This window comes from Prionailurus viverrinus, chromosome C1, assembly GCF_022837055.1.
Source record: "Prionailurus viverrinus isolate Anna chromosome C1, UM_Priviv_1.0, whole genome shotgun sequence".
Lineage (NCBI taxonomy): Eukaryota > Metazoa > Chordata > Mammalia > Carnivora > Felidae > Prionailurus > Prionailurus viverrinus.
Genome location: NC_062568.1, coordinates 27,608,891 through 27,636,618, shown reverse-complemented (window position 1 = coordinate 27,636,618; position 27,728 = coordinate 27,608,891). Strand labels below are relative to the sequence as shown.

General features: G+C 36.9%; 1 protein-coding gene across 4 annotated transcripts in view; it reads left to right on the top strand.

Moving 5' to 3' along the window:
- Nucleotides 1-27,728, top strand: part of NBEAL1 (neurobeachin like 1) — a 167,636-nt gene that overhangs the window by 125,693 nt on the left and 14,215 nt on the right. For all 4 annotated transcript variants that reach the window (XM_047869187.1, XM_047869186.1, XM_047869185.1 and 1 more), the window contains 7 exons: nt 2,481-2,590; nt 6,567-6,684; nt 11,673-11,770; nt 16,092-16,208; nt 20,424-20,513; nt 26,324-26,433; nt 27,508-27,680. In XM_047869187.1, the coding sequence (XP_047725143.1) occupies nt 2,481-2,590; nt 6,567-6,684; nt 11,673-11,770; nt 16,092-16,208; nt 20,424-20,513; nt 26,324-26,433; nt 27,508-27,680 (816 nt within the window). The remainder of the gene's footprint in view (nt 1-2,480; nt 2,591-6,566; nt 6,685-11,672; nt 11,771-16,091; nt 16,209-20,423; nt 20,514-26,323; nt 26,434-27,507; nt 27,681-27,728) is intronic.

Here is a 27,728-nt window from a genome sequence, read left to right as displayed (position 1 = left end):
AGAAATAGATTAAAAATTTACCTCAACAGGTCCCAGTGGAGGATCCTGAAAAATACCTTTCTGGATATTTTTGTGAAATTCTGTAGATTATTTAAGGTTCATTCTGTCTGTACTATTTAGTAATAGGGTTTAACCAATGCCCAGTTGTAGTCTTACTTTTCCAGGAAAATGCTACACTGGCCTATGATGAATCAAATTTGAGTCGGTGAGAGAATTTATTAGAGTACAGTGTTTACTAGAAAGGAAAAATGCCATTGCTCTTTCAGCCATATAGCTAGCCACTTAGGTTAAAAGTGTTTGAGTTAGATAAGATGAAAATTTAGATCAGGGGTTAGCAAACTGTGGGTCCATGGATTAAATCCACAGGCAAACTCATGTCTTTTTAAAGTTTTGTTGGAACACAGCCCAACCAGTTCATCTACATACAGATTGTGGCTGCTTTCATAACATAACAGCAGATTTGAGTAGTTGCAACAGAGACCATGGGGCTCACAAAGCAAAAAATATTCTTTGACACTTTATAGAACAAGTTTGCAGACTCCTGGTTTAAGGCAAATTGAAAATAATGACAGGGTGTAAATTACCACAATATTTGAAAAATCGTATTATGTTTTGAAGTAGAGAATTAAGGAGCCAATACAGTCTTTAAAAATACCTAAATACTTCCTCTGTGAAGTAGTTTGAGATCTATTTTTAAGCACAATAAGATAATGACAAGATTGTTACTACTGGTGTTCTTAAGGGAAATTGCAGTGTCAAAGGACCATTTCCAACTTCTTTTTCCTCTCCTAGTGTGTAATGTTAATGTTTGACCCTTTGCTTTTTCAGCAGAGTTATTTGCCATGCTAGGGAGAGCGTATCCAGGGCTTTGTGTCCTCTGATCATACATTCTGGGACATGCTGTTGGCATCTGATTTCTCAGAATAAGGCAGTTAAAATTGGTCCCTTTCAGAAAATCAACTGAGTCTGTTAATGGATTCTGATCCTAGACTCTTACCCATAGGAGCCTCCAAAGCAGGATATCTGCGCTAGGAGGGCTGAGGAGATTAAATTTGGATGTAGAAGTTATACTCTTAGCTTGACAATTTCTGATGTGCACTAGAGCAGTTTGCTGTCTCATACTACTGTCCTACTGGCCTCCTTTTCTAACTGTGAGTTGCTTCTATGTTTGAAATGAGCTAGGTGGGAGAAAGCAAAGTACATTAATTAGAATGTCAACAAATAATAATATTAATTAGTAAAACAAATATTAGTAAAGTCAACTTAGAATTGTACAGGCAAGAAAATTTTAGTATTTTCCATAATAAAACCCCCAAGTTATGATGGTGTTCAGGTAGTTTTTAACATCATCATCAAAGCTAAGTTCTTCTTGTATTTTCATTCTGCTCTTCTAAGTGTTTTGACTTTGTCCTTGGCTAGTCGCTCTCATGGTTACAAATGACTGAAGCATTTCTAGGCATCATAGGCAGATACAATAGAAGTAGATTGTAATTTTTTGTGTCATTTCTTAAGAGTGAGAAATTCTTTCTTATAACTTCTCCCTATTGTCCAGAGCTGAGTCGTATACCAACCCCTACACCAGTCAACTTGTTACAGGCATAAAACATAGGGCAAGGATGGATACTTGAATAAAATCAAGATTCTGTTACCAAATAAGGAGGAATGGTTAGCACATTGGCAACAATGTCTGCTACACAGTAGTGGGGTTAACAAAGCCACAGGCCCTGTGCATCCTGTCATTCTATGACATTCAAACCTCTCTCCAGCTTTGGAACACACTGATATTTTAAGGCAGCTTCTTTTATGAAGCTCTTTTGTCTTAACACTTTTCTTTCCTCATATAAACAAGAAAACCTCATCTTTGGGACACTTTTGTCAAAATACTGCATTTTAACTATATGAGCAAATCTTTATGATGTCAGTATCTACTTAGAATAGTGGTATGTAAGTATATTTTTTCCATATGACAAATATAACACTTCCATTGAGTGAATTTAAAGTATAAGTTACACCAAAAAAGTTCTAAGGAGTTGTATTTTGTAAATTAACCACTAGAAGGACTATATTAATTAATTTAAATGTAAGAAGAATACTGAATATTCCATTTTTGTGTAGATTAAGGTTTTGGTCATATCTATAGTTTTCCCCACTTCTCAACCCCAAATCAATTAGTTTTCTGATTTACCTTATAATAACTAATTTAAAACTAATAATTACCTTGTAATAACTAATTTCATTTTATTTTCATTTACCTTTTTAATCAACTGATAAAATACATTTCCAATATGATAAGAATTGTTTTTACCTGTTAAGTAAACTTAGATCAAGAGAAGGGAGCTTGGTTCTCACATTTTACTCTTAATTAAAGAAGAAAAAAACTAAAAATCCTTAGTTTTGCTAAGGATTGTGCCCTCATATTTGTTTTACTTGATTTATTTAAATCTAAATGATTTGATACATTTATTTTCTACTTGTCTTAGAATTTAACTTGGGTTGTCTACAAGTTTCCAAAGATGTAGTAAATGATGTCATTCTCCCCAAATGGGCTAAGTCAGCTGAAGATTTCATCTATAAACACAGGAAAGCTCTGGTAAGATTTTTGTGTTTAGTTATTAGACAGATTACTAAGATAGAGATGTATGTGTTTTCCGAAGAATGGACTAAAGAAACAGTCTAACAGTCAGAGGAAGTATATCTGACAATTACTTTTCTAGATTAACTTGTCATCTGTTATATATGCTGTTGTAGAAAGTATAATGTAGTAATTTCTTTTGAGATAATGAATCTTCTGATATTGTGAGAATATAGTATAGTCCAATGGATGTATAGCAAAAAAAAAAAAAAAATGCAATTCAGTTTTATAAGGTACCTGCCTGTTATATTTTAAAGTATTCTAACGACCAAGGTGGTGTAGTTTAGTGTTTTTCAGTTCCCACATTTGTTTCAAATCTAACAAGAATGAGCACATTTTTGTGTCCTCTGAAGGATTTTTGTGTTCTCTGAAGGATTTCAGTAAGTTTTTAATACAACTGCTAAATCCTAAATTCCACTTTAAAAAATAGTCGTTTTTAGCTGAATTTCCAGCTTGGAATTAAAGGAGTAGTGAGAGTTAAGCACTGATAATCGTGTCATTTTGTAAATGATGTGGTTTTTTTTTCCCTTTCAATAGTCCACTTAGTTCTCTTTCTAAACTGAAATGTTTCAGACTCTGAAACTAATTAGGCCAATACTTAGAAACACGCCTTGTCATTAATACATAGTATGTCAAATTTACAAAATTCAAGAACATTATATATGAATAAGGAGTTGGGAAAAAAACTAAGCAACTCTGAAAAATAATCTGTTACTTACTAGTTAGCCAGGAACTTCTCAGATGTATTCCTCTATAGTATCTATGACATGAAGTAAGGGTCCAGGATTTTAGGAAGACACACTCCTTATATTAAAATATTAGAAACCTGTGTTTCAGTTATGTATTGCTATATAAAAAACTATCCAAAATTTAGTGGCTTAAAATATACCCATTTTATTATTTCTCACAGTTCTGTGAGTTGGCTGGTTTCATTTGAGCAATTCTCATCTTGGTGAGGTTCTCATAGCCTTGCAGGCATATAACAGCTGAGGTTGAGGTCATCTGGAGGTTGCATTGAGACACTGGAATGCTGGACTTTTCTCTCTTTCCATGTATTCTCAAGATATCTCCTCTTCATGTAGTCTCTCTAGCTAGGTAGCCAGATATCTACATGTCCACAGCTCAGGAAAGAGTACAAAATTGTAAGGCTTCTACCCTTTCTGAAAGCTTAAGTCTGTGAACTGTCACAGCACTTCTGTCACCCTGTAAAACAGTAATAGGATCAGTACAGATTCAAGAGCAGAGAAAGTAGGGCCAACCCGTTAAGCATCTGACTTCGGCTCAGGTCATGATCTCATGGTTTATGAGTTCGAGTCCCACATCAGGTGAGCACAAGCCCCACTCAGGTGAGCTCTGCTTCTCTCTCTCTCTCTCTCTCTCTCTCTCTCTCTCTCTCTCTGCCCCCCGCTCACTTGCACCCTCTCTCTCTTAAAAAAAAAAAAAAAAGCAAGGAAAGTAAACTCCATTTCACAATGGTGGGAGGGAAAAAGAATTTGCAACCATATTTAATCCACCACACGCAGTCTGCCCTCTGACTACAAATTATTTACATTCCTCCTATGTGCAAAATGTACATACTTCCTCTTAAGATCCTCCCAAAGGCTCATGTCAGGGACTTTTACGTCAGGTATCTACAATCTTTTTCTATAAAAAAGGACCAGATAGTAAATATTTTTGCTGGCTTTAAGGTCTGTGGCAAAATTCTGCCACTATAGTGCAAAAAAAATTAGACGTGGCTGTGTTCTACTACTCTAGAAATTTTGAGCTAGTAAAACTTGGTCCACAAGCAGTAAGTAGTGTGCTGATACCTGCATTAAAGCATGATGTCTGAAGTCCAGAATCTTCTTAGTAATCTAAATGAAATCTATTTGTGCACAAAACTATACAGGTGTGTCTCCTCTTGCATCTGAAGATTGTGGAGTAAAGAAACAGGTTATATGCCCCCACATAACAACAGTGGTGTGACCAGGACAGGAGAACTATAATAGACACTCTCATTCAAAAGTGAGATTAAAAAGGGCACCTGACTGACTCAGTTGGTAGAGCATGAGATTCTTGATCTTGGGGTCATGAGTTTTAGCCCCACGTTGGGCAAATAATTTAATTTCAAAAAGGGTGGGGGAGAGAAAAACAAGGGCTATGTAACAGTAATTGGTTTATAGCAATTCAGAATTCCAACAGGGACATGCTTTCAGTTCCTTTACCAGGGCCCAGTGCTATTCCAGTGGTTCTTTGTGGCTCTTTTGTTTTACCCTTTGGCTCTTAGCTTCCTATTTTGAGTCATTCTCTCTTTTACCTCAAAAAAAAAAAAAAAAAATTGCATGAGTATCTTTGTCAGCCTCTTACCTAACCACAGTAAATTGAAAATCAAAGGTCTCTCATCTTTTTTTTTTTTAAGTTTCTACTTACTTCAGTCTGAACTAATATAATTTCTTTTAAAATTTAATGGGTTTCTTATGCATCAGTATTATCAGACAAAAACCATTTCACATTATTTTAGAATACGATCCATTATTTCCTTTGGGCCAAGCTGGAAGCTAATGTGGGAAAATACCTTTAAGATTCTTAAGATATTGGGGAGCCTGGTTGGCTGTTGGTTAAGCGTCCGACTTTGGCTCAGGTCATGATCTCACGGTTCGTGAGTTCAAGTCCCGCATCGGGCTCTGCTGACAGCTCAGAGCCTGGAGCCTGTTTCAGATTCTGTGTCTTCCTCTCTCTCTGACCTTTCTGGCTCAAAAATAAAATAAAACGTTACAAAAAGCAAAAAAGATTCTTAAGATATTCTCTTTTCTAGTTGAGTGGGTCTGTGTGGCACAGCCTGAAATCTTTGAGGTGTGAACAGATTGCTTCACAGCTACACTCTTGAACTAAACGTTCACCTGAGACCGTATTTTACAGGTTACACACTGATTTCATCATTGACCTTGGCCATTTCTCACTTCAAGAGTCTTTGCTCTCTAGTATCCTGAAAATGAGAAATAATTTTATTTGGAACCCAGCAAGACCTGCTGCTTTATATTTTTCTTAAATTATGCTTAAAATCCAAATAGCTCTTTTTTTAAACTCATGTTACTCCTTCTACGCTTTATCATAGGCAGTTAAAAGCACAAATTACCAGTTAAAAACATTTTGCCCGAAAATCCCCATCCCCATACAATACCCAGGTGCTCATCACAACAAGTGCACTCCTTAATTCCCATCACCTATTTAACCCATCCCTCCACCCATTGTATGGAAGTGTTGAATCACTATATTGTACACCAGAAACTAGTATTATACTGTATGTTACCCAACTGGAGTTAAAATAGAAACTGAAAAAAAATCTCTACCCCAGATTCATGAGGTAATTAGGTACTCTTTCTCTCTTTGATAGAACTAAACTTGAATCCCCTTTTCTCCTGTCTCCAATAACAATTGTCATATTGTCTTTCAAACCATCACTAACAGGCTTCAGGAGGTCCTTCAAGCCTCTCTGCCTGCCACCCAGTCCACCTTTTTTGTGGGGTGGTATCAAGTTGGGTAGGTTGGAGGGGATGATTTCAGCCATCTTTAATCTACCCCAACTCGTTTGTTTCTTTGAAATGAGTTTCTAGATGGCTATGTGAATGGAAATTTAACAAGAAAGATACATCCATAGCCATCATTAAGTTTTTTGTTGTTGATATTTGGACTATTAGAATATTTGAGTTATTTTCTTTAGCCATTAGTTAAGAGATATTTTATATTATTAAATATTAATAAATATGTTCATATTGTACTAGATAGAATATATGTAAAATATGTAGTAGATGCTGATCAAATGTTTAACATGATTTTGACATAATTTTCTTTATAGTTGTAACATTTTTGGGTAGAAATGCTTGATTTACTTTTTAAAAAGACTCATATTTACATTGTTGTTGGAAGGTGTCTCTATTATTTGTTCTTTTTCTAGGAGTCTGAATATGTTTCTGCTCATCTTCATGAATGGATAGATCTGATTTTTGGCTATAAACAGAGGGGTCCAGCTGCAGTGGAAGCACTCAATGTTTTCTATTACTGTAGTTATGAAGGTATAGCCTATATACTTTTTATCTTGCATTCAATCAATGGAAAGTATTATTTAATAGGTGGTTATATGTGGTATTTTGGACATGAGAAAGACTGCATTTAAAAATAGTGTAAATGATCTTTTTTATTTGAAAGGTTAAGAGATTGATGTGTGTGTGTGTTTTTTAATTTTTTTAATGTTTATTTATTTATGAAAGACAGAGACAGAGCACGAGTAGGAGAGGGGCAGAGAGAGAAGGAGACAGAATCCAAAGCAGACTCCAGGCTCTGAGCTGTCAGCACTGAGCCTGACTTGGAGCTCAAACTCACAAACTGTGAGATCATGACCTGAGCTGAAGTTGGACGCTTAACTGACTGAGCCATCCAGGTGCCCCTGATGTGTGGTTGTTTTAAATAGTAGTTAGGAGTATATGTGCAGATCTTCACTTTGCAGAGCAAAGGAAGCCATCAATAAAACAAAAAGGCAACCTACGCAGTGGGAGAAGATATTTGCAAGTTATATATCCGATAAGGGGTTAATATCCAAAATATATAAAGAATTTATACAACTCAGGGCGCCTGGATGGCTCAGTTGGTTAAGCGTCCGACTCTTGATATTGGCTCAAGTTGTGATCTGCCAGTCATGGGATCAAGCCCCATGTAGGTCTTCACGCTGGGCATGGAGCTACTTGGTATTCTCTCTCCCCTTCCCCTGCTTGTTTGCTTGTGTGCACGTTCTGTCTCTCAAATAAAATTGAAAAAAAAATTTATACAACTCAACACCAAAAAACAAATAATCCCATTTTTACAATGGGCAGAGGACCTGAACAGACCTTTTTCCAAAGACAACATACAGATAGCCAACAGACACATGAAAAGATGCTCAGCATCACTCATCATCAGGGAAATACAAATCAAAACCACAGTGAGATATCACCTTACACCTGTCAGAATGACTAAAATAAAAAAACATAAGGATAGCTGGGAAGATGGTGGTGTAGGAGCACGCTGGGCTCACCTTGTCCTGCTGATCGCTTAGATTCCACCCACATCTGCCTAAATAACCCAGAAGTCCACCAGAAGGCTAGCAAAACAGACTCTCCAGAGCCAAGCATAGATAAGAGGAAGAGGGTAGGAAGGGCAAAGAGGCAACGTGTGCTACACGGACTGGTAGGAGGGAGCCAGGGCAGTAGAGGGAGAGCCCACCAGGCAAGACAAAGCCCCCAAAGTCTGGCTTGCAAAAGTGGAAGGGCCGGACTCCGTGAGTTCTGACAGCCAGCGGGACTTAACATCTGGAATGTTAAAAGTCAATAGCTCTGCTCTCGGAGAGCAGGGAGGGAGAGTTGTTGAACCCTGAATGACAGAGCTCTGCAGGGGGAACAAAGGGGCTGGGAAGCACCATTTCCTTCTCCCATCCCCCAGTTGAAATTCCAAAGGGAACCAGTTCCTCTCACCGAACTTGCTTGTACTGCACAAACCCTCAACACTGATTCTGTGGGTCCATCCCTCCCACGGACCTGCCTCCCTCCTGGTGCTGCAGGGCTCCTCCCACGGCAAGGCTAGCTAAGCCTGCCCCTCCCACCCCTGTGCACCTTCCAGATCCACCCCATCTAATATGCCTTTGGCCAGATCCCATCAAAGCAGCACCACAACCCTGGCAGTGTGCAAGCAGCCCAGACAGGGACCACAGCACTCCACAGTGAGTCCTGCCCCTGGGAGAGGGGAAGATAAGGTACACACCAGTCTGACTGTGGTCCCGGTGGAGGGCTGGGGGCAGACATCAGGTCTGACTGCGGCGCCGCCCACCAACACAAGTTTCTCCAGATAGTACAGGGGAAGTGCCCTGGAGTTCCACACCACCCCAGGGACTACCCAAAATGACGAAACGGAAGAACTCTCCTCAAAAGAAACTCCAGGAAGTAGTGACAGCTAACGAATTGATCAAAACCGATTTAAGCAATGTAACACAACAAAAATTTAGAAGAATAGTCATAAAATTAATGCTGGGCTTGAAAAAAGCATAGAGGACAGCAGAGAATCTAATGCTACAGACAGCAAGAGACTAAAAAATAGTCATGAGGAACTAAAAAATGCTATAAATAAGGTGCAAAATAAAATGGAGGCGGCCATAGCTAGATTGAAGAGGCAGAGGAGAGAATAGGTGAATTAGAAGATAAAATTATGGAAAAAGAGGAAGCTGAGAAGAAGATTAAAAAATCCAGGATATGAGGGGAGAATTAGAGAACTAAGTGATGCAATCAAATGGAACAATATCCATATCATAGGAATTCCAGAAGAAAAAGAGGGAGAGAAAGGGACTGAAGGTGTAGTTGAACAAATCATAGCTGAGAACTTCCCTGATCTAGGGAAGGAAAAAGGCACTGAAATCCAAGAGGCACGGAGAACTCCCTTCAGACTTAACTTGAATCGATCTTTTGCAAGACATATCATAGTGAAACTGGCAAAATACAGGGATAAAGAGAAAATTCTGAAAGCAGCTAGGGATAATCAGATCCTAACTTACAAAGGTAGATACATAAGAGTAGTAGCAGACCTATCTACTGAAACTTGGCAGGCCAGAAAGGAATGGCAGGAAATCTTCAATGTAATGAAGATTTCAATGTAATGAACAGAAAAAATATGCAGCCGAGAATCCTTTATCCAGCAAGTCTGTCATTCAGAATAGAGGAGATATAAAGGTTTTCCCAAACAAACAGAAACTGAAAGAATCATCACCACTAAACCAGTCTACAGGAGATCGATCCCTAAGGGGGACTCTGTGAGTGAAATGTTGCAAGGACCACAAAATAGTATGGAAGTTCTTCAAAAAATTAAAAATAGAAGTACCCTTTGATCCAGTAATTCCACTAGTGGATATTTACCCAAAGAATAGGAAAATACTAATTTGAAAATATCTGTGCACCCCTATGTTTATGGTAGCATTATTTATAATAGCCAAGATATGGAAGCAACTGGTGTCCATTGACAGATGAATGGATAAAGAAGATGTATATATTTTTATATGTACTGTATATGTACTATATGGTATATTACTCAGCCATAAAAATGAAATCTTGCCATTTGTAACAATATGGATGGACCTAGAGAATGTAATGCTCAGTGAAATAAGCCAATCAGAGAAAGATAAACACCATGATTTCATTCATGTCGAATTTAAGAAACAAAACAAGCGAAGTGAGAGGCAAACCAAGATACAGACTCTTAACTATAGAGAACAAACATAGTTACCAGAGGGGAGGTGTGTGTGGGAACGGGTGAAATAGGTGATGGGATTAAGAAGTGTACATGTCTTAGGGCACCTGGGTGGTTCAGTCAGTTGGGTGTCTGACTTCGGCTCAGGTCATGATGTCATAGCTCATGAGTTCGAGCCCCACTTTGGGCTCTGTGCTGACGGCTCGGAGCCTGGAGCCTGCTTTGGATTCTGTGTCTCCCTCTTTCTCTGCCCCTAACCCACTCGCATTGTGTCTGTCTCTCTTAAAAATAAATAAACATTAAAAAAAATTTTTTTTTTAAAAGCACAAGAGAGAAAACAAATGAACAAAGAAAAAAGACAAAAAGACTCTAAATACAAAGAACAAACTGGTGGTTGCCAAAGCAGGGAGGTAGGTGCAGGGAGGGGTGAAATAGATAAAGGGGATTAAAAAAAACAGTATGTATGGAAAATCTGATTGTAAATGTCAGTTATTGGTGTCATAAAAGTTTTTGATCTCTGACCATATGTGTCCTATTCAGTCAGGTCCTACAATAAGTATTTAGTGTTGAATTGTTAGCAGACTTTGAAAGAAGACCTTTAGTATTATAAATAACAAAGTCTTCAAATAATAGTAAGATGACATCATTCCAGTTGTTTAGCTCAAGATGAAGAACATTTTCTGAAGGCTTTGAAATAGTGTTTTCAGGGCGACTGGGTGGCTCAGTCAGTTAAGTATTTGACTTCAGCTTAGGTCCTGATCTCACTGTTCTTTCATGAGTTTGAGCCTGGCATTGGACTCCCTGCTGTCAGCACAGAGCCTGACTCAGATCCTCTGTCTCCCTTGTCTCAGCGCCTCTCCCACTCGTGCTTTCTCTCTCATTCTCTTCCAAAAATAAACATTAAAAAAAAAGTAGTTTGTTTTATTTTTTAATCATTCAGTAGATCTAATCCTAATAGTTCTAAAGATTGTGAATAGTGTGAAGTTATGTAAATATGAGCAGAGTCCATATGCCTTTTGGTAAATAAACAAGCATGCTCTTGCTTTGCCATATTCATTTGATAATAGTTTTGTAGAGAGGTAGTATCCATGTTGGTTATGAGCATAGGCTTGATTTGAAATCAGACTTACCTAGTTTGGCCAGTTACTAACCATATCAAGTATGGCTGGGTATAATCAGTTAACCAGAGTGTTACCTTTCCTAGTATTTGTTAGATAAATGGTAATTTATAGTATTTTGTGTGATTATTACAGTTTGTTTCAACTTGATTATCATGAAGAAAACAATTAAGTATACCGTGAATAATTTGTACTTTTCCAAGAGAAATTTTTATGGGCTTCCAGTTAACTTTTGTTTGAAACATTTTTGTTCTAAATAATGGATGGAATTTTTTGTTTTTTAAGAGAGAGCACAAGTGAGAGAGAGAGAGGGAATCATCTGGAGCAGGCTCCACGCTGAGTGTGGAGTCCAGAGCGGGCCTTGATCCCATGACCCTGGGATCATGACCTGAGCAGAAATCAAGAGTTGGACACTCAAACTATTGAGCTACCCAGTTGCTACCCGCCCCCCCACTTTTTTTTTGTTGGAGAATAATAGATGGAATTTATTTTTATACATATTTAATGTTTGAGGATTCGCTGTTTTTTTTTTTAAGTGACCTCTCACAATATTCTTATAAATTGAAGAACGGAATAATATTTTATTGAAAATATATTCATCAGTCCCCAGTATATTTATCAGTTGTGTGTCTTGCTGATTTGTTTTCACTCTGTAGTGAGTTGACTTTTCCTTGTTTTAGGAGCTGTGGATCTAGATGCCTTAACAGATGAAAAGGAAAGAAAAGCCTTAGAAGGGATGATTAATAATTTTGGGCAAACACCTTGTCAACTGTTAAAGGTAAATCATAAAAGTTACTGATTGCATCAGAAGTCTAGAATTTTAATTGCTGAGGAGCAGTATTACTGGTGTTTTTAAGTATTTTAATGATTTAACGCTTTATCTCAGAATTTAGAATTTGACAAAAATTATACTGTCATTATATTATTAAAAAATAAATAGATTTAAATGTTCCTATTTTGAAATAACAAAATATTGTAGTCAAAATCCACATATATAGTCAATAACTCTTATTTTTTTTTTTTCCCAGTATTACAAAATACTTTTATTTTTTTTTATTTTTTTTTTTTCTGAAATTTATTGACAAATTGGTTTCCATACAACACCCAGTGCTCATCCCAAAAGGTGCCCTCCTCAATACCCATCGCCCACCCTCTCCTCCCTCCCACCCCCCATCAACCCTCAGTTTGTTCTCAGTTTTTAACAGTCTCTTATGCTTTGGCTCTCTCCCATTCTAACCTCTTTTTTTTTTTTTTTTCCTTCCCCTCCCCCATGGGTTCCTGTTAAGTTTCTCAGGATCCACATAAGAGTGAGACCATATGGTATCTGTCTTTCTCTGTATGGCTTATTTCACTTAGCATCACACTCTCCAGTTCCATCCACGTTGCTACAAAAGGCCATATTTCATTTTTTCTCATTGCCATGTAATATTCCATTGTGTATATAAACCACAATTTCTTTATCCATTCATCAGTTGATGGACATTTAGGCTCTTTCCATAATTTGGCTATTGTTGAGAGTGCTGCTATGAACATTGGGGTACAAGTGGCCCTATGCATCAGTGCTCCTGTATCCCTTGGATAAATTCCTAGCAGTGCTATTGCTGGGTCATAGGGTAGGTCTATTTTTAATTTTCTGAGGAACCTCTACACTGCTTTCCAGAGCGGCTGCACCAATTTGCATTCCCACCAACAGTGCAAGAGGGTTCCCGTTTCTCCACATCCTCGCCAGCATCTATAGTCTCCTGATTTGTTCATTTTGGCCACTCTGACTGGCGTGAGGTGATACCTGAGTGTGGTTTTGATTTGTATTTCCCTGATAAGGAGCGACGCTGAACATCTTTTCATGTGTCTGTTGGCCATCCGGATGTCTTCTTTAGAGAAGTGTCTATTCATGTTTTCTGCCCATTTCTTCACTGGGTTATTTGTTTTTCGGGTGTGGAGTTTGGTGAGCTCTTTATAGATTTTGGATACTAGCCCTTTGTCCGATATGTCATTTGCAAATATCTTTTCCCATTCCGTTGGTTGCCTTTTAGTTTTGTTGGTTGTTTCCTTTGCTGTGCAGAAGCTTTTTATCTTCATAAGGTCCCAGTAATTCACTTTTGCTTTTAATTCCCTTGCCTTTGGGGATGTGTCGAGTAAGAGATTGCTACGGCTGAGGTCAGAGAGGTCTTTTCCTGCTTTCTCCTCTAAGGTTTTGATGGTTTCCTGTCTCACATTTAGGTCCTTTATCCATTTTGAGTTTATTTTTGTGAATGGTGTGAGAAAGTGGTCTAGTTTCAACCTTCTGCATGTTGCTGTCCAGTTCTCCCAGCACCATTTGTTAAAGAGGCTGTCTTTTTTCCATTGGATGTTCTTTCCTGCTTTGTCAAAGATGAGTTGGCCATACGTTTGTGGGTCTAGTTCTGGGGTTTCTATTCTATTCCATTGGTCTATGTGTCTGTTTTGGTGCCAATACCATGCTGTCTTGATGATGACAGCTTTGTAGTAGAGGCTAAAGTCTGGGATTGTGATGCCTCCTGCTTTGGTCTTCTTCTTCAAAATTCCTTTGGCTATTCGGGGCCTTTTGTGGTTCCATATGAATTTTAGGATTGCTTGTTCTAGTTTTGAGAAGAATGCTGGTGCAATTTTGATTGGGATTGCATTGAATGTGTAGATAGCTTTGGGTAGTATTGACATTTTGACAATATTTATTTTTCCAATCCATGAGCAGGGAATGTCTTTCCATTTCTTTAAATCTTCTTCAATTTCCTTCAGAAGCTTTCTATAGTTTTCAGCATACAGATCCTTTACATCTTTGGTTAGATTTATTCCTAGGTATTTTATGCTTCTTGGTGCAATTGTGAATGGGATCAGTTTCTTTATTTGTCTTTCTGTTGCTTCATTGTTAGTGTATAAGAATGCAACTGATTTCTGTACATTGATTTTGTAGCCTGCAACTTTGCTGAATTCCTGTATCAGTTCTAGCAGACTTAAGAGTCAATAACTCTTAAATCACAGAGGAGTTATATTTACTCAGGAAGCCAATCATTTTATTGTGTTTACATGACTAAAATGTGACTGGAGCAGGATTTGGATGCATGACTAGCTAACTCAAAAGCCTTTCTACCATGCCACGTCTCCTCTGAATATTAGCCATAATCCCCCTTATTGAACTACATCACTTTCCGTGTTCTATGGGCTATTATATATATCCTAATTATGACATTTTCTGCCTTAGTTTTATATTTATGCATTTGCCTCACTTTATTATAACTATGTTACAGGCAGCAACCTTTTCTTAATCATTTTATATCTTTCTTGCATATAGTGTGTGTGCAGCAAATATTTGTGAATTGAAATCTCCACAGCTGTTATAGCAAGAGTGGATCTAAAGTCTGGTTTATAGATCTTTTGTACTTCTGATAGGTCAGTTATCACACCTAGCTTTGTAATTGCTACTATCCCTTAGAGTTTATTTAAAGCCTCCAACATGGGTTTTTTACAAAATAGTCATATTTAAAATCAGTGCTTTATCCCTATCTGCTGTGCAAAAGGAACAGAAGACAATAGAACACTTGAGTTTTGAAATAAATTCCATATTATTTTTGTACTGGCTGTACTTTTCTTTTTTTTATAAAACAAGTGCTAATTAGTTTTTATTACCATAAAAAATGACAGAGAAGTCAGCCTTTGATTTAAAATAAAGTGAATAAGAAATGCCTGGGTGGCTCAGTCAGTTAAGCATCTGTCTCTTGATTTTGGCTCAGTTCATGCATGATCTTGTGTTTTTTGAGTTCGAGCCCTGCATTGGGCTCTGTGCTGAAGGTGCAGGGCCTGCTTGGGATTCTCTCTTTCTTCCCCCTCTTTCTATCCCTCCCCCACTTGCACCATCTCTATCAAAATAAACATTAAAAACATTTTTTTTAATAATAAAGTGACTAATATATGGATTGAGAGCTAACTGAGTACTATTGAAGTACTTATAGCTGTCATACTATTTTCTATAATTGAATATTTTGTGATGGAGATAGAAAAATCCCCTATAGATGGAATTCTGTTCTGCATTTTAACTATGCCTTTTGCATGTTAATTTGATTTGCCGTTTACTTCTTATTTATAAAGGTAACACTGTTCTATGTCTCTGACATTAAAGTTAAGGAAGAATAATTTATTTGAAAACAAATGCAGCAATATGTATGATAGGATTCTGATAGTATTGACATTTCTATCTTATTTCAGGAAATAAGGATTCACCCATGTAAATTTTGACTTCTGAGCAATTCATTTAATTTTACCAAATACTTATTAAGCCTCTGTCATACTCAATATAACAGGTATCGAAAATCCAAAAATGAGTAAGACTTGTTTTCTGACTTTAAGACGCCTACTTCTGGGGCACCTGGATGGCTCATTTGACTAAGTGTCTGACTTCAGCTCAGTCAGGATCTCACGGTTCATGAGTTTGGGTCCTTCATCAGACTCTGCTGGCAGCACAGAGCCTGCTTCAGATCTATCCACCCCCCCACCCCTCCCCGCCCCGACTCCTCCCTGCTGGTTCTCTCTCTGTCTCTTAAAAATAAATAAACTAAAAATAAAAATAAAAATTTTTTTAAAGATACCTGTTGCCTAGGGGCCCCTGGCTGGCTCAGTCAGTATAGCATGCAACTCTTAATTTTGCTATTGTGAGTTTGAGCCCCACATTAAGTGTAGAGATTATTTTAAAAAATAAAATCTTAAAATTAAAAAAAAGATAGATACCTATTGCCTAGTTGGAAAAGATAGACCATAAACAAGTATGTAATCCAAATTAGAAATAAGTAACAAATAAAATACTAAACAAAGTAATATGCTGGTGAAGATAATCAAAGAGAATAATTAATTCTGGCTTAGAAATTCAAGATAGACATCAGTAAGAAAAACTTTAAAGTAGAAGCAGGGTTTCTTTAGAAATGAAAAGAGTAGGAATTCTGCTGAGGGGAGTACTCTGAACAATGGCCTAGAATTGTCAACAGTGCATGGTATATAATCTGTTGTAACTAGAGCCCAGTATGTATGAAAGAATACAGTAAGATATGTCTTAATATAATTACGGAATTATTTTTCTTAAAATTATTTTGAAGGAACCACATCCTCCTAGATTGTCAGCAGAGGAAGCAGTGCAGAAGCAGGCCAAAACAGACACTTCAACCCTGAACCTATTTCAGCACCTCTCCGAACTCAAGTCATTTTTTATAGAGGTAATATAAACTTGGTAATATCAAAGCATTTTCTCTATGAATTCTGTACACCTCAATGCTCCTTTTATTCTCTATAGGGAGGGGCATCATAAATATTTAGTCCAAAATCATAAATAATGTTGCAATAATATGTTCTTGAATTTTTAAAACAATTTTTTCTTTATTGTTTATTTTTTTAAATATATTTATTTTGAGAGAGAGAGAGAGAGAGAGAGAGAGAGAGAATGAATCCCAAGCAGGCTTTGCACCATCAGTGCAGAGCCTGATGCGGGGCTCAAACTCAACAAACCATGAGATCATGACCTGAGCTGAAATCAGGAGTCAGATGCTTAACCAACTGAACCTCCTAGGCATCCAGGATTTTTAAAACAATCTTATTGGGAGTTTTGTTTGCCGCTGAGTGGTAGTGTGAAATGTTTCTCTTAGCTTTCTTTTATTTTACATTTTCTTGACAAGGAAGAATAAATAATTTGATTTAAATTCCTTTTTATGACAGCTGAGATGATAGGTAGAGGGTGTGTGAAATAACTCTTAATTACAGTGTCTGCATATTTATAAAATATGGCCCAGCAAGTCAAATTGTTAATTGCTAATATCAGAAGGAATAATGAAGTAAACAAGGTAGTTAATGCTATAATTGAAAGAGTGCTTTAAATTCAAATGTTTATACATGTTGAATTACTTAGCATGGTTCAGAATATGAATGCATTTATACCTGTGAATTTGGTTAGGACAGATAATATTAACTCTTGGCAAGAAGAAAAAATGATAATGAAATGTTATTAAGAAGGGGTGCCTGGGTGGCTCAGTCAGTTAAGCATCCAATCCTTGATTTCAGCTCAAGTTATGATCTCACAGTTGTGAGAGCAAGCCTCATGTCTGGCTCTGTGTTGGGCAGGGATCCTGCTTGGGATTCTCTCTGTCCCTCTTCTTCTGCTCCTCCCCCACGCATGCATCTCTTCTCTTCTCTCCCCCTCTGTCTCTCCCTCTCTCTCTCTCTCTCAAAAAAATGTTATTAAGAATAGTTTGGGGGGAAAAAAAAGAATAGCTTGGAGATGTGTGGAACAAGCAGTAACTCATGCAATACAGTAGAGTTTGGTAAACTTTTCTTAATTTAACCAGATAGTAAATATTTTTGGACTTTGTAATCCAAAGTCAAAATCAAGAATATTATGTAGGTACATAATTACCACTTAAAATATAACCATTTAAAAATTGGGGTGCCTGGGTGGCTCAGTCGGTTAAGCATCCGACTTCAGCTCAGGTCATGATCTCACGGTGTGTGAGTTCAAGTCCCGCATCAGGCTCTGTGCTGAGAGCTCAGAGCCTGGAGCTTGTTTCAGATTCTGTGTCTCCCTCTCTCTGCCCCTTTCCCGCTCATGCCCTGTCTCTCTCTGTCTCTCAAAAATGAATAAACGTTAAAAAAAAAAAAAAAATTAAAAACCATTCTCAACTTACAACCTGTAAAACATGTGGTAGGCAGGACTTCAACCATAGGCCTAGTTTGTCAAACCCTGCACCAGAGCATCATTATAATGTGTTTCTTAGGTTCAGTACCATGGGAAGTCTTTAAAGAATTTTTTGATAATTTGGTATAACAAATTTTAAGTTTGTTATAGTTAGCTTTAAACTGACTTTTACTCAAATGAACAATGTTGTAGTAAGCTCTACGGTATTTTAACGTAAATGTTTTCACATGTCTGTGAAAGCACTTCATAATTAATCTTTGTCACTCCTTTCTTAAATTCATGTTTAATGAGATAGTTATTTAGTGTTTAATAATACAAACTCCCCAGAATCAGTTGTTTTCCCAAAGTATCTAAGTCAGTTGCCTGAAATTCAGCATAAATAGAAACAGTACTTAGAAATGATGACTAATTTGGGGCACCTGGCTGGCTCAGTTGGTGGGGCATGGGACTCTTGATGTTGGGGTCATGAGTTCAGGTCCCACGTTGAGCAAAGAGCTTACTAAAAAAAAAAAAAAAAAGATGATGACTAATTCCCAGATGTGTTCTGGGTCCCCAAGACCACCCTCAGGTTTGGTGATTTGCTAGAAAGACTCACAGGATTCAACCTATTATTATACTCACAGCTAAAATTTATTACAGTGAAAGGATACAAAATAACATCAACAAAGGGCAAAGGCACATCGGGTGGAGTGCAGGGGAAACCAGGTACAAGCATCCAAGAATTAATCCTATCCCAGTAGAGTCACATAAGATGTGCTTAATTCTACCGGTAATGAAATGTGAAAACAAATTTGTCTACCAGGAAAGCTCATTAAAGACCAGGGCAGGTGTTGTGTTTTGTTCTGTTTTGTTTTAGACTTTATTTTTAAGTAATCTCTACACCCATTGTGGGACTAGAACTGACAACTGTGAGATAAAGAGTCACATGCTCTACCAACTTAACCAGCCAGGCACCCCAACACCCAGGGTTTTTATTGGAGGCTGGTAACATGAGCAACCTCTGCTTAGCACATGATAAAATTCTAGACTCCAAGTACAAAAGCACATCTTCAGCACAAGCCATATTGTTTGCACAAATAATCTAGAAATAATGAGCCACTTTTATCATTGAAGATAAGTTTTATATCAGTGTAAGGAACTCTGCCCACCAAGTTCCCAGATACCAGCCAAGGGCCGACCTTACAAGAAGGCCTTTCTAAGGAGAGCTGTCTCAGGATGGCTGGGTGGCTCAGTCAAAGTGTCCAACTCTGGCTCAGGTCATGATCTTGAGGTTCGTGAGTTTGAGCCCTGCATCAGGCTCTGTGCTGACAGCTTGGAGCCTGCAACCTACTTCAGATTCTGTGTCTCCCTCTTTCTCTGCCTCTCCCCCACTAGCGCTCTGTCTCTCTCGCTCTCTCTCAAATATAAAAAACATTTAAAAAAATAAAAAAAATTAAAAAGAGCTGTCTCAATCCTTCTGTGTTAACTCTCCACTGCACATAGGGCAACCCATAAAACCCTATTTATCCTATAATCTGATGGACATGTAATACTATATTTATTATGCAATGGTGATAAAATGATTTCACCATGTCTAATCATGTGCAACTTTGTTTTTATAGAATAATACATTCCAAGTTGCATTTGCAACTGCAGTGACATCTGTCCCTCTCTGTACCCACTGTGTCACAGGGTAGCTATCCTCGGGACCAGTATCTGGAGCAGGATAAAAAACACAATAAATATCCTTGGGTACTAATAATTTGTTAATCCCTTTACATCATCATAGGGGAAGGTATTTCCCCACTCATTCATATGAAAAAAGGTCTCTATAGGTCATCTCTTCCTAGTTAAAATGGTGAAGAAAACAGTAGCAGTGAAAGCAAGGGCCTAATAAATAGTTTTATTCAGACACCATTTTCATTTATGTTTGTTCAAATGTAAGTTCTTTTCTTGATCTACAGAGTGAAGAGAAAAGATAGGCACTAACTTTTTATAGTTTATCATTGATTATTCATATGAGGCTCTTAGAATAGCACCTGGTACATAGTATATACCCAATAATATTAAGTTATAATTTACCTAATAAATGTTAGGTATAATTTATGAACCACTGTCACAAAACTTAATTCAAATCATTGTTCCATTTCACATTATATAAGATAAATGCCAATTTTCTGAGAACTCTTTATTTTCTCGTCCTATTGTTACGGCTTACAGAGATTGCCTCAGTTAATGGGATAGATCTGTGTTTTGAAAGTTAAACCCAAAAGGAAATTCTATAGAATATAACCAGTTGTCTCATTTGACTTATTTGAGCAATGTACTCTTATATGGTCTATATTTTCTACTTTATATTAATGCCAGTATGGCAAGGGAAAAGGAAAGATTCTAAATCACTGGCTGTTTAAATGGTTGATACTCCTTGAAATCTGCATCTGTTTCACAGTGAAGTAGTAGAATACAAGAAAATGATGGGTTTGAGAAGTTTCAAGTATGCCATCCAAACATGGTATATAATTCCTTTCCTACATTTTTTAGCCTTTTTAAAGAATTAAAGTACATTTAACACACACTGTTATATTAGTTTCAAGAGTACAGCATAGTGATTCTCCTTTCCTGCACTTTAATTAAATGATATGTTTTGATAGAGTAAAATGCTGTATTACCGGGTTCATTCTTGTTTAAAGAAATAGAAGTTTTCAATAACTTGTAACTAATAAAGATAACAGAACCAGCCACTAAGCCTCCGTCTTTTATTTTATAGGGAATTAGTGATGGTATTCCACTAATAAAGGCCATTGTCCCCAAAAATCAATCTCGCTCTTTTATGTCTCAAGGCAGTCCTGAGTTACTGGTAAGTAGATTTATGGCTTTTTCTCACTGCTATGTTTGTATACATTACAAGTCATCAAAAAAACTGAGAAAATATGGGGCATCTGGGTGGCTCAGTCAGTTAAGTGTCCCAACTTCAGCTCAGGTCGTGATCTCACTGCTCGTGAGTGGGAGCCCTTCAGATTCTGTGTCTCCCTTTCTCTCTGCCCCTCCCCCACTCACACTCTGTCTCTCTCTCCTTCAAAAATAAAAATAAATAAACGTTTTTAAAAAATGAGAAAATAAAAATGTAAAGACTTTTTAAATAATAAAGACAATTTTTATGGAATTATTTTGACTGAGTATAAAAAATGTATCTTCTAGATACACAGCTTTTATTTCAAGTAGTTAACTGTAATACACTTTTTTTTTCTGTCAATGTGTCTTGATTTATTTTTTGCTTTTGGTCAATTTTTAGAGTCAAAAAAATTTTTTAAGTTTTCATTTAAATTCCAGTTAGTTAACATAGAGTATACTACTAGTTTCAGGTGTATAATATAGTATTGTGTACATCACCCAGTGCTCATCACAACAAGTATAACTCCTTAATCCCCATTACCTATTTCACTCATCTCCCCACTCATCTCCCTTCTGCTAACCATCAGTTTGGTCTCCATAGTTTCTTGGTTTGCCTCTCTCCCTCTGTTTCTCCCCCTTTGCTCTTTGGTTTTTTAAATGCCACATATGAGTGAAATCATATGGTATTTGTCTTTCTCTGACTTATTTCACCTAGCATAATGCTCTCTAGCTCCATCCATGTCTTTGTAGATGGCAAGATTACATTCTTTTTTATGGCTGAATAATATTCCATCATTATCCATTCATCAGTTGATGGACATTTAGGCTATTTCCATAATTTGGTTATGGTATGTAGATAATGCTGCTATAAACATCAGGGTGCTTGTATCCCTTTGTGTTAGTACTTTTCTATTCTTTGGATAAATACCTAGTAGTGTGGTTGCTGGATGGCAGGGTAGTCCTATTTTTATCTTTTTGAGAAAACTTCATACTGTTTTCAGAGTGGCCATACCAGTTTACATTCCCACCAACAGTGCAGGAGGGTCCCCCTTTTCCACATCTTCACCAACACCTCTTGTTTCTTGTGTTGTTGATTTTAGCCATTCTGACAAGTGTGAGGTAATAATTCATTGTAGTTTTGATTTGCATTTCCCTGATGATGAGTAATGTTGAGCATTTCATGTGTCTTTTGGCCATCTGTATATCTTCTTTGGAAAAATGTCTATTCATGTCTTCTGCCCATTTTTTAATTGGTTTATTTGGTGTTTTGAGTGTTCCATTTTATTAAGTTCTTCATATATTTTGGATACTAACCTTTATGAGATATGTTCTTGGCAAATATCTTCTCCCATTCCATAGGTTGCCTTTTAGTTTTGTTGATTGTTTCCTTTGCTGTGCAGAAGCTTTTTATTTTGATGAAGTCCCAATAATTTATTTTTGCTTTTGTTCCCCTTGCCTCGGGAGACATATCTAGAAAGAAGTTGCTGTGGCCAATGTCAAAGAAGTTACTGTCTATGTTCTCCTGTGGGATTTTTATGGTTTCAGGTTTCACATTTAAGTCTTTAACCCATTTTGAATTTACTTTTGTGTATGCTATAAGAAGGTAGTCCCATTTTATTCTTTTGCATGTAGCTGTTCAGTTTTCCCAATACCATTTGCTGAAGAGACATTCTTCTTCCCATTGGATATTCTTTCCTGCATTATCAAAGATGAGTTGACCATATAGTTGTAGGTTCATCTCTGGGTTTTCTGTTCTGTTCTATTGATCTGTGGGTCTATTTTGTACCAGTACCATACTATTTTGATTACTACAGCTTTGTAATATAACTTGAAGTCTGGAATTGTGATGACTCCAGCTTTGCTTTTCTCTTTTGTGTTTCCATAAAAATTTGAGGATTGTTTGTTCTAGTTCTGTGAAAACATGATGTTGACATTTTGATAGGGATTGCATTAAAACTGTAGGTTGCTTTGAGTAGTATGACTTTTTAAAAATATTTTTTCTTCCAATCCATGAGCATGGACTATCTTTCCATTTATTTTTATCATAAATAGATGTTGTCCTTTGCCAAATGCTTTTCCTGCATCTATTGAAATGATCATATGGTTCTTTTCCTTTCTTTTATTAATGTGATGTATCATGTTGGTTGATTTGTGAATATTGAGCCACCTTTGCAACCCAAGAATATCCAGCTTGATTGTGGTGAATGTTTTTTTTTTTTTAATGTTCCGTTGGATCTGGTTTGCTAGTATTTTTTAAAGAACTTTTTCATCTATGTTCATCAAGGATATTGGCCTATATTTCTCTTTTATATGGTATCTTTATTTGGTTTTGCGATTAGGATAATGCTGGCCTCATAGAATGAAATTAAGTTGTTCATCTTTTTCTGTTTTTTAGAATAGTTTGAAAAGAATAGGTATTAACTCTTTTTTAAATATTTAGTAGAATTTGCCTGTGAAGCCATCTGGGCATGGGTTTTTTGTTTGTTGGGTGTTATTTTTGTTACTGATTCAGTTTCTTTGCTGGTTATTGGTCTGTTCAAATTTTCTGTTTCTTCCTGTTACGGTTTTGGTAATTTATGTGTTTCTAGGAATTTATCTGTTTCTTCCAGATCATCCAGTTTGTTGGGGTATAGTTTTTCACAATATTCTCTTATAATTGTATTGCTGTGATGTTGGTTGTTATTTCTCCTCTCTCATTTGTGATTTTATTTATTTGAGTCCTTTCTCTTTTCTTTTTGAATAGTATGACTACAGGTTTATCAATTAATTTTTTCAAATAACCAGCTCCTGTTTTCATTGATCTGTTCTATTGTTTTTTTTAGTTTCTATATCTTTTATTTCTGCTCTTATCTATTATTTCACCTCTTCTGCTTGCTTTAGGATTCATTTACTGTTCTTTTCCTAGCTCCTTTAGGTATAAGGTTAGATTCTTATTATTTATATAAATGATCTTGCTTCTTGAGGTAGGCCTGTATTACTTTGTACTTCCCTTTTAGGACCACTTTTGCTGGATCCCAGAGGTTTTTGACTGTTGTATTTTCATTTTCAGTTGTTTCCATGTATTTTTTTTTTTTCAACATTTATTTATTTTTGGGACAGAGAGAGACAGAGCATGAACGGGGGAGGGGCAGAGAGAGAGGGAGACAGAATCGGAAACAGGCTCCAGGCTCTGAGCCATCAGCCCAGAGCCTGACGCGGGGCTCGAACTCACAGACCGTGAGATTGTGACCTGGCTGAAGTCGGACGCTTAACCGACTGCGCCACCCAGGCGCCCCTCCATGTATTTTTTAAATTTCTTCTTTTATTTCCTGGTTGACTTATTCATTGCCTAGTAGCATGTTATTTAGCCTTCATGTATTTGTGGTCTTTCCAGATGTTTTTCTTGTGGTTTTCTTCTAGTTTCATAGCAATGTTCAAGTAGTTAGCTGTAATTCTGATGTGAAAATACTAGAACATTTTATTATTTTTATTTTTTTAATCTTTTTTTCCCACATTTATTCATTTTTGAGAGAGAGAGAGAGAGCATGCGTGCACAATTGGGGGAGGGGCAGAGAGAGAGGGAGATACAGAATCCCAAGCAGGCTCCAGGCTCTGAGCTGACAGCATAGAGCCCGACGCGGGGCTTGAACTCATGGACTGTGAGATCATGACCTGAGCCAAAATCAGACGTTCAACTGACCGAGCCATCCAGGTGTCCTAATACCAGAAAATTTTATACCAGAAAAATAGGATGTAACATCTTATTAAATATTACAATATATCATAAGGCAGTATAAGTAATAAAAATGAGAAATAATACAGAATTGAGGAAGGTATAGATGCGGGAGATGTTAGTGAGTAGTTTACACGAAGTTTGTAATTTAATCCTGTTAGATGGGCACTAATAATCCTGTTAGATGGGCACCATTATTATTTCCATCCTATAGTTTAGAAACTAAAATTCATAGCTGATTTGCTCAGGGGCACCTGGGTGGCTCAGTCAGTTGAGCGTCAGACTTTGGTTGAGGTCATGATCTCATGGTTCGTGAATTCAAGCCCTGCATCAGGCTCACTGCTGTCAGCACAGAGCCCACTTAGGGTCTTCAGTCCCTCTCTATCTGGCCCTTCCCATTTGTGCTCGCTCTCTCAAATATAAATAAATCTTTTTGTTTTAATGTTTATTTTTGAGAGAGAGAGGGAGAACATGAGCGGGGGGCTGGGGGGCAGAGAGAGAGGGAGACACAGAATTGGAAGCAGGCTCCAGGCTCTGAGCTATCAGCACAGAGCTCAACACAGGGTTTGAACCCACAGACCATGAGATCATGACCTGAGCTGAAGTTGGACACTCAACCAACTAAGCCACCCAGGCACCCCAAAAATAAATAAATCTTAAAAAAAGAAAGGTAATTTGCTCGAAGTCATAGAACTAGCAAGTAAAGGATCTTGGATCTGGGACAGGTACATGGACCAAACTTAGGTATGTCTTATTCTCATTTTGTCAGGTACAAATTATAAAAACAGAGTATAGCATAGTGAACAGTAGAGATTCCAGAATTAGACTTATCTTTCTAATTACGCATATTGTGTGTTTGTTTAGGAAAAACATCTAGAAAGATAAACAAAAGAAAATGAAAGTGCTTTTCAATGATGGAATCCTTATGATTTCACCTTTAATACCTGCATTTCTTTAAGTTATCTTTTTTTTAATCTGTTTTATAATCAAGGGGGGGAAAGTTTTTCATTTTTCATTCTTTGTTTTTTTAATGTTTATTCATTTTTGAGACAGAGAGAGACAGAGCATGAACAGGGGAGGGTCAGAGAGAGGGAGACACAGAATCTGAAACAGGCTCCAGGCTCCGAGCTGTCAGCACAGAGCCTGACGCGGGGCTCGAACTCACAGACCACGAGATCATGACCTGAGCCGAAGTCGGCTGCTCAACCGACTGAGCCACCCAGGTGCCCCAGTTTTTCATTTTTAAAACAACGTTCACTCTTACTGTCACTAAGATGAGAGACCTTCTTAACAATTTGTCATAAATTGTACTTCTGATTTATGTTCTAAATTATATATAATATGTCGTATTTTTATGGTAAGACTTGACCCTTAATTTCTTCTGACTGCCAACTAAAATGCTAATACAGTTTGAGAAATGACGAAAATTCTCTCACTAAAGAAAGATTCATTAGACAGTTTTTCTTGCAATAACATAAAAGATAAAAATAAGAAATGACTTTTTCCATTTTAAGACTTTATTAGTATTAAGACTACTCTTTTTAAGAATTAAGATGTAATTAATGAGGGATGCCTGGCTGGCTCATTTGGCAAAGCATGTGACTCTTGATCTTGGGGCTGTGATTTCAAGCCCCACGTGGAGTTCAGAGATTACTTAAAAATAAATCTTAGGGGCGCCTGGGTGGCGCAGTCGGTTAAGCGTCCGACTTCAGCCAGGTCACGATCTCGTGGTCCGGGAGTTCGAGCCCCACGTCAGGCTCTGGGCTGATGGCTCGGAGCCTGGAGCCTGTTTCCGATTCTGTGTCTCCCTCTCTCTCTGCCCCTCCCCCGTTCATGCTCTGTCTCTCTCTGTCCCCCCAAAAAATAAATAAACGTTGAAAAAAAAAATTAAAAAAATAATAATAAATAAATCTTAAAAAGGACTAGTGAATTTTGTGTTTTAAGTACACAATCCCACATTACTCCCTAAATGATAAATGCTAACATCATGTGAGCATTTGGTTATTTTGTGCTGCTTTCTTTAATCTTTTATTTCATATTTGTCTTCATATGTTCTCTTCCAGATAACAGTAAGCATGAATTATGTTGTTGGAACCCATGGATGGCTGCCTTATGACAGAAACATTTCTAATTACTTTACATTCATCAAAGATCAAACTGTGACAAATCCAAAGTAAGTAAATGAACATTTAAAGCAAAACAGGTGCAGCTGGTACCTTATTGCCAGGAAAAACAACTAGATTGATTGGTGTCATTTTGATAGTAATACAGTAGACCTCCAGATTTTCTTCCCTCTCTCCTCTCTTTTGTTCTTTCCCTCTTCCTGACTTGATACTGGTTTAAGGATAAAACAACTTATATAATATCATAGGGAAACAAATTATTAGCAATAATTTTGAGGCTTAATTTTATTTTTATTGTACAGTGTTGTTTATAAATAAGCCTTATGTATTTATATAAGAAGAATTTATTATTTACCTTAATTTGTTAAGTATCCAAAGGTTACATTTTAAGTTAAAGTGATGTTTCCCTTACTCAGAGTTATTTGAGCTGTTTATTAGGAGCAATGTCTTTTTTCCTTCTTATCCCACATAGGTCTTAGTACTCTTTGTGTTTGGCACAAAGCATGCCTTCAGCATATTGATATTGAATAATAAAATTCTAGAGCTGAACTGTCAGAATTGGCCCTCATTCTCTGTATGCATGCTAAAGTGCAATTACTTCTTTGTATCTTTCTGCAAAATCTGGGTTGACTGAGTTCACAGTCAGTTCACTGGGAAACAGATAAAACCAACATGCTTGCTTTGGTTTGAGTGAAGAATTATCTTCATGAATATTGTTCGATACACATTTAACTGCTTATGAGGTAGATTTCTGGTTTGAGTTGATTTCCAGTTCCTCATCCTGTCATATCCTTCTTGTGCTTAATAGTTTGATACTACATTTTACAGAATCGACAATCTTACTAAATTGGCTTTGAAAGACAAGATTTAAATCTTTTTCACACCTTCACCAGTCTCAACTTCTTTAGCTTAACCCTTGAGATTATTATTATGTATATTTTTATTTGATGAAAAATATGAATAAGATTAATTTTTTTCTGAAAATCTTTATCATTCACTAATGGTCATTTCAATTGAACAGTTAAGATTTATTTTTATTTCTTTTTTAAAGAGATTTAAAAAATAGTTGATATCGGTGTAAATGGTCTTTTATGGAAAAGTCTAATATTTAATTATGTTTACAGAACTCAGCGTAGTATGAATGGTCCTTTTGCTCCAGGGCTGGAAATAACTTCTAAGCTATTCATAGTATCACATGATGCAAAGTTGCTTTTCAGTGCTGGACACTGGGATAATAGCATTCAAGTGATGTCACTTACAAAAGGCAAAACTATCTCACACAATATTAGACACATGGGTAAGTGTTAACTTTTTTCTCCCAAAAAAGCAGTTTCCCTGTGTCTTC